General features: G+C 45.0%; 2 protein-coding genes across 10 annotated transcripts in view; both read right to left on the bottom strand.

Moving 5' to 3' along the window:
- Positions 1 to 2,772, bottom strand: part of LOC111953763 (CLIP-associating protein 1-B) — a 46,033-nt gene extending 43,261 nt beyond the window's left edge. For 6 of the 9 annotated variants that reach the window (XM_070435495.1, XM_070435493.1, XM_070435492.1 and 3 more), the window contains exons 1-2: positions 2,475 to 2,579; positions 1,144 to 1,707 (exon numbers count right to left, since the gene is read on the bottom strand). In XM_070435495.1, coding sequence (XP_070291596.1) covers positions 1,144 to 1,338 — 195 coding nt within the window. In that variant the 5' untranslated portion in view covers positions 1,339 to 1,707; positions 2,475 to 2,579. Of the gene's footprint in view, positions 1 to 1,143; positions 1,708 to 2,175; positions 2,431 to 2,474; positions 2,580 to 2,631 lie in introns of those variants that run through there. The other 3 variants (XM_070435489.1, XM_070435490.1, XM_070435494.1) reach the window with 3 other exon arrangements.
- A 2,711-nt stretch (positions 2,773 to 5,483) lies between these two features.
- On the bottom strand, positions 5,484 to 13,417 carry LOC111953572 (H(+)/Cl(-) exchange transporter 4-like). The gene is given in 21 exon segments (XM_070435500.1): positions 5,484 to 6,100; positions 6,775 to 6,994; positions 7,681 to 7,877; positions 8,149 to 8,312; positions 8,314 to 8,351; positions 8,454 to 8,582; positions 8,585 to 8,620; positions 8,623 to 8,653; positions 8,952 to 8,989; positions 8,992 to 9,033; positions 9,036 to 9,119; positions 9,122 to 9,154; positions 9,157 to 9,219; positions 11,177 to 11,294; positions 11,296 to 11,469; positions 11,634 to 11,714; positions 11,837 to 12,043; positions 12,208 to 12,330; positions 12,569 to 12,753; positions 13,016 to 13,118; positions 13,313 to 13,417. Coding segments are annotated over 21 exon segments (2,262 nt in total). The 3' UTR covers positions 5,484 to 6,009.
- Between the last annotated feature and the right edge of the window lies 1 nt (position 13,418).

The following is a 13,418-nucleotide window of genomic DNA, read 5'->3' on the forward strand; positions in this document are numbered from 1 at the left end:
TGCGAGAGAGGTAAGCTGTTTTCTATGCGTGTGAGTGCGCGTGCGCGTGTGTGTGTGTGGCAGCAGAGTTGTTGACATGGCTTCTCCCTTCATCACACACAGAGTTCAGAGGTCAGCTCCAGCCTGAAAGCACAGACAAATCAAAGCAGCGAACCCCTTGCTTGAGCTCAGTCGATAGATTGCTCAACATCAGAGCTTGACAAAAACAAGTTGCGTTACTGTTGATAGTGTCCTGCTCCGCCACCTCAATGTTTACATGGAAGAAGCAGTTCGAGACTCTGACCCCTGACAGTCTGGCTGGACATTTGTGGAGTTTGAATAGCTGGGCCGAACTMTCTGCTCTGCTGATAACATTAGGGTCCCATATTATACTATAGCCTTTCAGCAGTGCAGTGATTGTGTAGTTAGCTAGAGTTTACAGGACAAATGTCTCTAGGGGGATACCGTCTCTAGTGGATACAGATCAAACACAAAGGATTCCAGGTCACCAAACAGATAGACCGTCCCCTTGGTGAAGAATTAATTCCTTACCGCTCAGCCTTCATCTTGTGTTTGTGCCTGTGCTGAGGCTGAAGATCTAACAGTGAAAGAATGGGTGGGTGATGTAATGTTTTGGTTTGCTGGACATGTAGGCTAGCTAGGCTTAGGCTACATCTGATGAAACCCAATCACATCTTATCTAGGACTGACAAGGTGAGATCTACTCTGGTGGGATCTGGGCGGTCAAGAAGACCTTCAAATTAGCAGAGTACTAGGATACACAGGGATCACAGACACCAAGTGGTTTAGAGTCCATCCACCTCATTCTGCACTGTTCTTTATGACAACCAGCTATTAAAAGCCCCATAGTACTGAGCGGCCATCAACGGTCATCAGGAACTAACCCACTGGTCAGCTCATCACTGACATGAAGGAAGCCTAGACATGAAGTAGGCCTATAAAGCAATTCACCTAATATTGTGCACAACAAGCCTTTGTGTGGAGTTTGAAGCCACTGGGCCTGTAGGTTATATTCTCCCCCCTGGTGACATCTCACACACCCTTGCTGAATTATGTCCCAGTGAATGACAGATTCTTTCCTACACTTGTGTTACACCAGTCACTTTCAAGTTTTTGGCTGCCTGTGACAGTGCCATCCCATACCTTGAAATTGCTGGAGTTGACCCAGTTGGTAGCGACACCATCCACKATTCTGTCCAGCATGGTCTGGTCCTGCTCCAGGTCCTGGGACTTGTCCTTGTCCAGGATGGAGTCTATGATGTCCTGGCCCACCTGTAGTCTCCTACCCAGGTCCTTCTGCATAACCTGCTCCATACAGTARTCCATATTCCACTCCATAGTGTCTCACCAAAGGTTTAACACCACAATATCACGAGACAAGGAAAAATATATAGGCCTAGTCTGCTCACAGAGAAGATCTCAAGTGTAGTGTAGGCCTATATCCCAGATATATTACACACTTTCCTATATCCCAGAAAGTGTGTAATGTTAATCCCAAAAATATGCTGTGGAGATGAAATCACGGGGAAGTCAAGAATGCAGAGATAACAGAGTCCAGTCAGGAACTGTCCAGAGGTTTTAGGTCACTCGTGTTCCAGATCAAACTACAAATATGATCGGTTGTGGACAAGAGGACTGAGGATGAAGAAGAGGATTGCTGAAATGATTGTACTTCATTCTTCAGTAATTCTTCGCTTTCCTGTAGACCTAAAATCCAAAGGGGATACAGAATTATTATAACAAGTACTCCAAACAATAGACCTCATTGTAACACAAACTAAGCAACACAGTGTAATTACAGTCAGTGTAACAATGAGTAYCTAGTTAATAACAATAGTATTTAGATGGACTACTGAACTGAGAATTACACACTAACGTTACACAGCAATAAAGCCCCATTTTTATTGAAGCATTGATACAGAATTTACTTAGCTAACGTTAGTTACCGAGCTAGTTAGCTAGCTACTTCACATGTTSTGAAAGTTGCTAGCTAGTGTTATTGGTTTAGCCATGCTAGCTGGCTAGCTTAGTAAATGAGATAGCTAGCTAGGTAGCTTTTGTGCTAAACAAAATGGATAACTAGCTAGCTAACTTGAAATATTACGAATGATTTGCTATACAGACACAACTATCTAGCTAGTTAAAATAGTAGTGTTAAATAGTTAGCTAGCTTACATTTGATTAAATGCAGCTAAAGTTATAAATCAACGCTGAATCAAGGAGCGCAAACYTAGCCAACGTTAGCRAGCTAGATGAYGCTAACTAGCTAGCCYCTAGCTAGCATGTCCTCYCTGTCTCTGGCTCCTCCAGCTAGCCAGCTAGCTAGCTTCCGTWGGCTAACTGTCTCTAGGAGCTACCAGCAAACACTGAAATMATGCTAACAAATATCAGCGGTCAATTCATTTAGACTACAATTAAGCAATTCCTGTCACTAATATATCAAGGGATTATTAACTAGCTAGTTAGCCAACTACCAGTAATCTGCATCCAGCCGCTCGTCTCAGTTCAGATTCGTTCTGAAAAAATCAAGAGCCAGGACACTGGACTTCCAGCAGTAACGTTAGTATTATAGCTAGTAGCAGACGATGAACCCGCATCTACTGTATGCGTGGAGCCAAGTACAGTACTCACAGCAAACMGTATGTAGCTTGCTAGCTAGCTCGATCCAATGTGTGATGATATCATCTAGCTAGCAACAGTTAATAAAAAAAAAATTCTGCTAGCTACATTAGCTATTAGGTTACATTGTTTACAGTAATAATTTCAAATGAATGTCATACATTTGTAGCTTGTTTGCACGCCAACAGTGCCCTCTGCTGTCTATTACTGAAAGCTCACTCTCACGTTCAAATATTTTATTGCAAAACAGTAACACTGACAATTAAGAGMTTGTACAGTGTGTTGTGTTGTATCTCAAATAGTTTCACAGTCTTATTTTATAATTAAACACTATGTGTAAATAACCCTATTTGAATTTTAAAACAGCACAGGTGTCAAACGCAGGCTATTATGGGATGACCTGATCTTAGAACTTGGTCCTCCTTTTTAAAATAATGTGACTATGACCTGTTTGTCAGTAGAACCTCTAAATAATAAACTCAGRAACAAAAAAAACATCCTCTCACTGTCAACTGCGTTTATTTTCAGCAAACTTAACATGTGTAAATATTTGTATGAAGATAACAAGATTCAACAACTGAGACATAAACTGAACAAGTTCCACAGAAATTGAATAATGTCTCCCTTAACAAAGGGGGGTCAAAATCAAAAGTAACAGTCAGTATCTGATGTGGCCACCAGCTGCATTAAGTACTGCAGTGCATCTCTTCCTCATGGACTGCACCAGATTTGCCAGTTCTTGCTGTGAGATGTTACCCCACTCTTCCACCAAGGCACCTACAAGTTCCCAGACATTTCTGGGGGGAATGGCCCTAGCCCTCGCACTCCGATCCAACAGGTCCCAGACGTGCTCAATGGGATTGAGATCCAGGCTCTTCGCTGGCCATGGCAGAACACTGACATTCCTGTCTTGCAGGAAATCACGCACAGAACAAGTAGTATGGCTGGTGGCATTGTCATGCTGGAGGGTCATGTCAGGATGAGCCTGCAGGAAGGGCACCACATGAGGGAGTAGGATGTCTTTCCTGTAACGCACAGCATTAAGATTGCCTGCAATGACAACAAGCTCAGTCCGATTAAGCTGTGACACATCGCCCCCGACCATGACGGACCCTCCACCTCCAAATCGKTCCCYCTCCAGAGTACAGGCCTCGGTGTAACGCTCATTCCTTCAACGATAAACGCGAATCCGACCATCACCCCTGGTGAGACAAAACCGCAACTTGTCAGTGAAGAGCACTTTTTGCCAGTCCTGTCTGGTCCAGCGACGGTGGGTTTGTGCCCATAGGTGACGTCGCCGGTGATGTCTGGTGAGGACCTGCCTTACAACAGGCCTACAAGCCCTCAGTCCAGCCTCTCAGCCTATTGCGGACGGTCTGATTACTGATGGAGGGATTGTGTGTTCCTGGTGTAACTGGGCAGTTGTTGCTATCCTGTACCTGTCCCGCAAGTGTGATGTCTGGATGTACCGATCCTGTGCAGGTGTTACACGTGGTCTGCCACTGCAAGGACGATCAGCTGTCCGTCCTGTCTCCCTGTAGCGCTGTCTTAGGCGTCTCACAGTACGGACATTGCAATTTATTGCCCTGGCCACACCTGCAGTCCTCATGCCTCCTTGCAGCATGCCCAAGGCACATTCACGCAGATGAGCAAGGGTCCTGGGCATCTTTCTTTTGGTGTTTTTCACAGTCAGTAGAAAGGCCTCTTTAGTGTCCTAAGTTTTCATACCTGTGACCTRAATTGCCTACCGTCTGTAAGCTGTTAGTGTCTTAACGACCGTTCCACAGGTGCATGTTCATTAATTGTTTATGGTTCATTGAATAAGCATGGGAAACAGRGTTTAAACCCTTTACAATGAAGATCTGTGAAGTTACTTGGATTTTTACGATTTATCTTTGAAAGACAGGGTCCTGAAAAAGGGACGTTTCTTTTTTTGCRGAGTTTATTATAGCAACCCTCAATTATTCATTTTCCTCGGGGTTCCTTGTGTTTCAACATCACATATGACAAAGATATTACTAGCATGTGATGAGTATCATACATTGAATTATGTCTTAAACTTTGTATCTGTTATATAATACAATTACATAAARACAATCTAATTCTTGTTGACACAACGTCCCTTTAATTTCATGTCAGAACTGCGTACATTGCAAATAGTATATTGTGCATCACTTGGACATTATTTACAAACAGCAACAAAAGTGCAAATATCCGTTTCTGTACCAGGTCCAAGTTACAGTAATGTTAAAGAACAGCTCATATTATAATGACAAATATAAACAACTACAGTAGTGTTCAATTGCTTGAGATAATGACAAATCGATAGTTTCTCAATACAGTAGTAACAATGGATGGATGGATTTGAAAAAATATGAATAAAAATGGAATTATCTTTCTGGTATGAAAAGACAAAGAGAACKTAGTGTGGCTAAATCCACACAACCACACTGGCTCTTGTCTGGACTGACAAGTATAGAATAAAACAAACAGAACGGAAGTGAGGCAGGTTCAATATTTCCACAGTCATTTTCCACAATACATTCCCTCTGCATATTAAAACAAAACCTATGAKGCTGGTGAGGGACAGCATGGAGTGAGAACTAGAAAGTAACAAGAAAAACATTGTACTTGGTGGCGTTTCCTGGCTCAGCTTTTTTTCCCTCCAAAGTGCATTCTTCATTGCAAAAAAAACAACAACAAAAAACATACCCTGGATAAACTAAATCAATTGACATGATACGCGGTKTTCTAGCAAATACATACAGTACCAGTGTTAAAACTATGTTATTACAGTTCAGTATTGAGGAACATTTGAGAAGCCGCAAATGTCAAAGTAACATCGACATGTGAAATATACCCTGGGAACAATGGGTTCTAAGGACCACCAACTTAACATTGACAACGTAGACTGAAGTCAGTTACCAGTAGGCGTTGAAGCGTCACTGAAAACATAAATATGGGGTCAGCAGCACATCAAACTAAAACAACTCATCCCAGACATAAGATGCTTCCCTCCTTGCCATGATCGACACCTCTCTTCCTTCATCTCTCCATCTTGGTCCTCACACRCCTATTCCTCCAKCCCTCCCTCTTGATCCCTCTTTCCTGGTCCGCACACCCTCTTCATTCATCCTCCTCCTTTGTCCTTACACCCCTCTTTATTCATCCTTCCATTTTCTTTGTTGCATTTATCCATCTTAGTCCTGATCCCCCTCTTWCTTCACCCCTCTTGCTCCATCCCTACATTCTAAACACTGGGGGGCCTGTATTTGAGAAGTGACTTTTCTTCATTACAGGTTACAGTAGCGTTAGACTATTTACAGTCTAAGGGAGGGGAGGGGCAAAGAGGTCCTGGGGATAATAAAGCTTKTTCTTCTTCTTGGGCAACTAGTTAAACATGATGGATTCTGGGTCCTGGTTCATCATCTGGGCCATGTGACGGAGGACATCCTTCTTAGTGATGATGCCCAACAGACGCCTAGAGAGGGGGGGGGGGACAAAACCGAATACAAATCATTCCACCATCCAATAAACCTCAGAAATGATTCAACAGAGTCTATAGTTTTCATAAATCTAAACACCAAATTAAAATGAGCCAAAAGCATCTTAAGGCTAAGTTTATTGGTTAGAACCTTCAAAAAGGAGCATACATAAATCTCTGAGCTGTTGCCCAAAGCCACCGTTACTAAAGTTGCACTTGATTTAGTGCATTGTTATAGGGTAAGAATTAGACACTTTAATATTTGTTGCCATAGGTGATAATATCTCATAGGAGCTGATCTGTCGTCAGTGTTGTGGAATAATTCTAATGTTAAGGTAAGATTTGAAAAGGGAGAACGCTGATCCGAAAGCAGCGCCGTCTTTCTTTCGATCCTATTATTATTGCGCTAATGCATCAATAACGCATTTAGCGAACGTTCTATCTGGGTGGTGTTTTGGGAAACGTATTCGTTACATTTTTCGCGCCGTTGCGGGAAAGATCCGTTGTTAAAACAGCCGTAAGCCTAAATTCCATCGCTATCGGGAAACCGGGCCCTGGACTGTATGTCGCTCATGGGCAACTGCCCGAGGACTACAACATAATACATTCTAAACTCATCTGGTGGACGAAAACTGTGTTCGATTGTGTTAATTGACTGATAACAGACTCACCCGCTTCTGGTGACCAGACACTGTCGGAGGCCCAGCTTTCTGAAGATGTCCACCACGGTCTCCATGGGGGTGTGGTCCGTGACAGTGAAGGGGCTGAGGTTCAGGATGCGCCGCAGCTTCAGGGGCTGGGGGTCGCAGGCCTCGGCCACCTGGGGGTTGTCCTCCGTGAAGTAGACCACAGAGCTGCTCACCACCCCGTCCTGCTTCTGACGGGCAGTCTCTGAGAGAGAGGGTGAGAGAGGGTGAAATATCAGTGGCTCCTCAGACACGACAGATAACAATGAACCGACACATTAAATACAGTATTGCTCAACACATGCTGATGGCTTTATATGGGACTGACAGTAGCTATTGAACACAACTTATAATTCACYTTCTCCAAACAAAAAACGTATATTTAGCCTGTCATTTCACGGTGAAAACAACCTAATGTAACAGTCCCACTATTTTGTMAAATGGAACCTTTATTAGTACCCTAGATATTGATGTTGTCGAGGGAGGCCAGAGAGAGGAGGTCATTTTGGACGTGGGTTGCTCATTTGATTGTTGGATGGAGTGGGCCTTTGCTGAAAACCTTCTTAAATACAAGCCCCTCATATCACGCATGCACAGCCTTGGATATGAGTGCATGTCGGCAGCACTGATATTTGGCAGCCTCGGCCATGTTACATAGGCTTACAGTTCACGGCCTTCAGATTGCAGGCCCGCCTAAGACTTGAGCAAAGCAATTAGCAAGGTACTGTTCTCTTTCAGCTGTTATGGGCATCCTACTGTATGGAGAATGTGCTTTTTGTATCCTTAAGTGTCTATGCATCCAATCCTTCTTGATCGTAATGTGATTTGTGGATTTGAATACAGTTTTTTTAAATGTGTGTGTGTGCGTGAGAGCCAGGGTTAATGTCTTACTGATGGCCACAGTGAGTTCCCTGCGCTGGACGAAGCCGATGAGGCGCTCTGACTCTCGGGACACGACCACAGGGAAGCCGTTGTAGTCGGTGTCCTTGATGAGCGTCTCCACGTCCTCCACCGTGGTGCTGTCCTGGGTCAACACGGCCAGCGGGGGCTCACTGCGCCTGGGACGCATCACATCCGTGGCCAGGGTCCTGTGTACGGATCACATTGGGAATTCTTAGGGTCTGTTTCTCAGACACAGATTAATCCAACTCCTGGAAGCAAAAGCATGCTCAATGGAGAATCTCCATTGAAATATATTTTTAGTTCAGGACTATGCTTAATATGTGTCTGGTAAAACCAGCCCTTCGAGAAGGGGTGACTCTTGACTACTGCAGGGTTAAGACTTGGACTAGGGGAGGTGTGAGGTTCCTCRCCTGAGGAGYAGGAATGACAAAGTTCCTAATATGTATCCCGTAATACCTGTGCGTGAACTCGTCCCTGACGTCCAGGTAGGGGTAGCCGTTGAGTTGGATATGGGACTCGTAGATACCCTCCTTCCCAAAGGCGTCCGCTACCCACTTACTGGTGACGGCTGCGGCCATGAGGGGGACGATGTACTCCAGACCACCGGTCAGCTCAAACATATATGACCACCAGGGACACTGTCATCCGGGTCACACCTCCTATAACAACAAAACAAAAGTTGATGACCTGAGTGTTTATTTTATAGAGTAATCCCTCCCCGTTCAGTCTGTCTTCTTCCGTTTGGTGCCTAATGAACACACCCTGATGATAACTCACCAGACATGCGGCAGCGCCCACCATAGCGTAGAGACCTGGGGTAACACAGTCGGCTCCTGGGCGACACCAGTTCTTAAAGATGAGCCAGTCGTGGTGATGGTAGGCCATGCTCCCACAGCGATGCCCACGATTCGCCCAGCGATGGCCCCACAGCCATACTAGGAATAAACAGCCCAGACGGGATCTGAACATAACACAGAGGACATAAAACAACATGGTTGAGATGTGATCTGAACACAACACAGAGGACATAAAACAACATGGTTGAGAGGTGATCTGAACACAACAATCACCCAAGAGCACGGTTATCCTACTCACAATATCTGGGATCAAAACTTGGTCACATTTATTTGAAAAGGACCTAACACTTTCACATTTCATAACCCATACATAATGCATTCATTAGCAGTTCAGTAACATTTCACAGCTGCTTACGTCAGCTATCATAACCCCCATCTAGCCATGCCGTACAGCATACTGACCTTAATGCCAAAAGTGAAGATAGTTATTACAATCTTAAGATTAGAGCCAGGGCCAGCTGCCACAGAGCGCTGTAGACCCCGGGCCCAGAGGCGGGTCTGGGATGCGTCCCACCGGACGGCTCATGTTGGGGTTATTAACGTAGTCACACAGCTGAGAGGACTCCAGGCACCGCAGTCGTTGAACAGCTCGGAGATGAGCTCGCTGTGCTGCGCCGCGTGTACGGGTTAGGGAACGCCAGGACCGCGGTAATACCCGTTATCACGATACCTTAATCAATCAAATCACAATCATTTATTAATGAAGGCCTTTTACATCGCAGTTCTCACGAAGTGCTTTACAGTAAACCGGCAAAGATCCCAAAAAACAAGCAAGAAGCAGAACTGGCATTACATTTGAGTCATTTAGCAGTTGCTCTTATCCAGAGCAACTCAGCTACAGTTGAAGTCGGAGTTACATACACCTTAGCCAAATACATTTAAACTCAGTTTCACAATTCCTGACATTTAATCCAAGTAAAAATTCCCTGTCTTAGGTCATTAGGATCACCACTTATTTTTAAGAATGTGAAATGTCAGAATAATAGTAGAGAGAATTATTTATTTCAGCTTTTATTTCTTTCATCACATTCCCAGTGGGTCAGAGGTTTACATACACTCAATTAGTATTTGGTAGCATTGCCTTTAAATTGTTTAACTTGGGTCAAACGTTTTGGGTAGCCTTCCACAAGCTTCCCACAATAAGTTGGATGAATTTTGGCCTATTCCTCCTGACAGAGGTGTAACTGAGTCAGGTTTGTAGGCTCCTTGCTTGCATACACTTCTTCAGTTCTGCCCACAAATTTTCTATGGGATTGAGGTCAGGGCTTTGTGATGGCGACTCCAATACCTTGACTTTGTTTCCTTAAGCCATTTTGCCACAGCTTGGGGTCATTGTCCATTTGGAAGACCCATTTGTGACCAAGCTTTAACTTCCTGACTGATGTGTTGAGATGTTGCCTCAATATATCCATCATTTTCATCGTCATGATGGCATCTATTTTGTGAAGTGCACCAGTCCCTCCTGCAACAAAGCACCCCCACAACATGATGCTGCCACCCCCGTGCTTCACAGTTGAGTTGGGTGATGTTCTTCGGCTTGCAAGCCTCCCCCTTTTCCTCCAAACATAACAATACTCATTATGGCCAAACAGTTCAATTTTGTTTCATCAGACCAGAGGACATTTCTCCAAAAGTACAATCTTTGTCTCCATGTGCAGTTGTAAACCGTAGTCTGGCTTTTTTAGTGTGGTGTTTGGGCAGTGGCTTTTTTCCTTGCTGAGCGGCCTTTTAGGTTATGTCGATATAGGACTCGTTTTACTGTGGATATTGATACTTTTGTACCTGTTTCCTCCAGCTTCTCACAAGGTTTTTGCTGTTGTTTCTGGATTGATTTGCACTTTTCGCACCAAAGTACGTTCATCTCTAGGAGACAGAACATGTCTTCTTCCTGAGCGGTATGACATCTGCGTGGTCCCACGGTGTTTAAACTTGCGTACTATTGTTTGTACAGATGAACGTGTACCTTCAGGCGTTTGGAAATTGCTCCCAAGGATGAACCAGACTTGTGGAGGTCTACAATTTTTTGTGGAGGTCTACAATTTCTTTTTACAATTCTTGGCTGATTTCTTTTGATTTTCCCATGATGTCAAGCAAAGAGCCATGAGTTTGAAGGTAGGCTTTGAACTATATCCTCAAGTACACCTCCAATTGATTCAAATGATGTCAATTAGCCTATCAGAAGCTTTAAAGCCATGACATACTTTTCGGAATTTTCCAAGCTGTTTAAAGTCACAGTCAACTTAGTGTATGTAAACTTCTGACCCACTGGAATTGTGATACAGTGAATTACAAGTGAAATAATCTGTCTGTAATCAATTGTTTGGAAAAATACTTGTGTCATGCACAAAGTAGATGTCTCTAACCGACTTGCCAAAACTATAGTTTTGTTAACAAGAAATTTGTGAGTGGTTGAAAAACTAGTTTTAATGACTCCAACCTAAGTGTATGTAAACTTACGACTTCAACTGTACAATTAGTGCATTCAACTAAGATAGTATCTATTTAGAAGATTGTGATTTGGCCTCTCTGCTAAATCAGTGCTCGTAACAAGTAACTCAATGCAAGAACTACCCTATGGGCCCTGGTCAAAAGTAGTGCCCTATATAGGCCAGGGAATAGGGTGCCACAGTTAGTTACCTCGAGGACGGGTACTTCCCCAGCAGAGTGGTCTTCTCTCCTCCTACACCAGGCGATGTTCCCCCGGATGAAGAGGGTTCCCCAGAGCGCCCCGAAACCCCCCCCATAGGCGTCTAGGTATGAAGGGGACCAGCTCAGCCATGTACCAGGGGGTGTGGTACTCCACGTAGAACAGGACCAGTCTGCTGTTGCCGAACGGGTTGATGGCGCGCAGGGTGAAGGCCGCCACCAACGCAGCGAAGAAGGAGCGCCACAGAGTCTTCAGAGGGAAGTAGTAACTCACCTGAAGAGGACAGAGATTACATASCGACGGCAGRRCAACTGAAACACTTTAGCATTRCAAAGGCAATGGATCAAAAAAATAACAGTAACATATCTGGAAATGAGATGACATTTGATTGAATGGACACAGCAGGTGATTTATAAATAGGCTTGAGTATACAACACCTCCTCCAGGCTGAAGAGAACTCCTCCAATCGGAGCTCCAAAAGCCACTGACACCCCAGCAGCGGCAGCGGCAGATAACACCTGCACAAAATACAAGCCGCGTTGCATACAAACTAAAACTAAATACTTAATTAAAAATGGTTTCATTTCCCCAAATTGTATTATTTCCGRAAAAATGGGAGCGTAATGGGCTATAACCGTACCTCTCTGCGCTTGCCCTCGTTCTTGCTGTATTTGGAGAACAGGGAGCAGAAGAGGTTACCYCAGCAGCAGGCCACGTGAACCAGGGGCCCCTCCTTCCCCAGGCTGAGCCCGGAGGACACAGCCAGGACCAGGGTCACCGTCTTGATCAGCAGGGTCCACTTCCCCAGGTACCCCCGGATGATGAACCCACTCAGGATGGTCTTGATCTACCCAAGACGACACACAGCAGCCCCTCATTGATATAACCTTTGCAACTGTGCTGTTATCGGAAATGAACGCACACTCTTTTCAGCCAAGGAAAACGTAGTATTTCAAATACTGTAGCACGGTTATTTTCTATTAGTGAACGCTACCATTTCAAAACACTCACCTCAGGGATACCTGACCCACAGGCGTAGGGGGCAAAGACTCTTACTAGAGACACAGCCAGGAAAGAGAATAATAGCGCCCACAACACATACAGGAAGTAATTCAACACATACGCCCCGGSACCCTGGAGAAACAAGAACAGGTGGAATATATGGATTTAACAACCTGATACACAATCATCCCACCCGCTACCACAACAAACACCAAGATAAACCTCAGAAACTGAGAGTGGTTACATTTCCCCAAGCCACACCCCTTTATCTAGCCACGTGACGGCTGCCGTTCGTCGGGCTAAAACGCAAACGCAGTACTGGGGCTTTAAATCAAGAGGACGTCTGGTTAGCGGTTATTGATCTGCTGACCTCAGAGTGACCGGTCATCAGCTCGGCCCACTTCTGCCACTGCGGACACTTGTCTCTGTCGTCGAAGGTGGTCTCGTTGGAGGTCCAGCAGCACTGCTCGTGGCTGTAGTAGAATGCAGACAGACACACCCCTTCTTTCAGATCGGTCATCCAGTCCACAGCCAGGTCGATCACTCCAGCCAGCGTCCTACACGGGAGGACACACAGCACGAGATCACAGATCACACTAGCAGGGAACAGCAAGCCTATCAAAAGGATTCAGACCAGACGTGGTACTTCACAACTCTGGCTGTGTGGCTTTGATTGGTTGTTAGAGGCCACGTGTCATGTCATGTGTGTGCAGTATGAATCCCGGCAGCCAGAAGCAAATCTCATGTGCGCCATACTACAAGAGAACTAGCGCGGTACCAAAGAGGTCAGACCTTTTGCAGGTGCCTCTGCGGTTCCTACCTGTGAGCATTCCTATGAGCAGCATCACCACCCATCCTGACCAGGCATCCAGAAGACTCTTAATCAGCTCCCAGTAAGACTCCTTACTCTTGGTGGTGATCTAGAACAACCATCAATCAACCATCAGCGGCAGGTTCAACGGATCATCAGGTTAACATAATCAGGTGGACATCAAGAGTTTTTCTATGGTGATGACAATTATGAAGAAGAGGATGAAGAAGAATTATATCCTCTGGGGATGAAGAAGAAAATGCTTAGAGTGTAGAGCTGGTGTGGTGTGTGCTCGCCCCTCACCTTCCTATGGCGGTCTGTGTCACGTGACTTCTCCCGGAGCCAGTCAATGGTGTGGAAGTCTTCGTAGGTGCTGACATCAGGGAAGGGCTCATCCAGGAAGTCCATT

This window comes from Salvelinus sp. IW2-2015, linkage group LG27 (genome assembly GCF_002910315.2).
Source record: "Salvelinus sp. IW2-2015 linkage group LG27, ASM291031v2, whole genome shotgun sequence".
NCBI classification, from domain to species: domain Eukaryota; kingdom Metazoa; phylum Chordata; class Actinopteri; order Salmoniformes; family Salmonidae; genus Salvelinus; species Salvelinus sp. IW2-2015.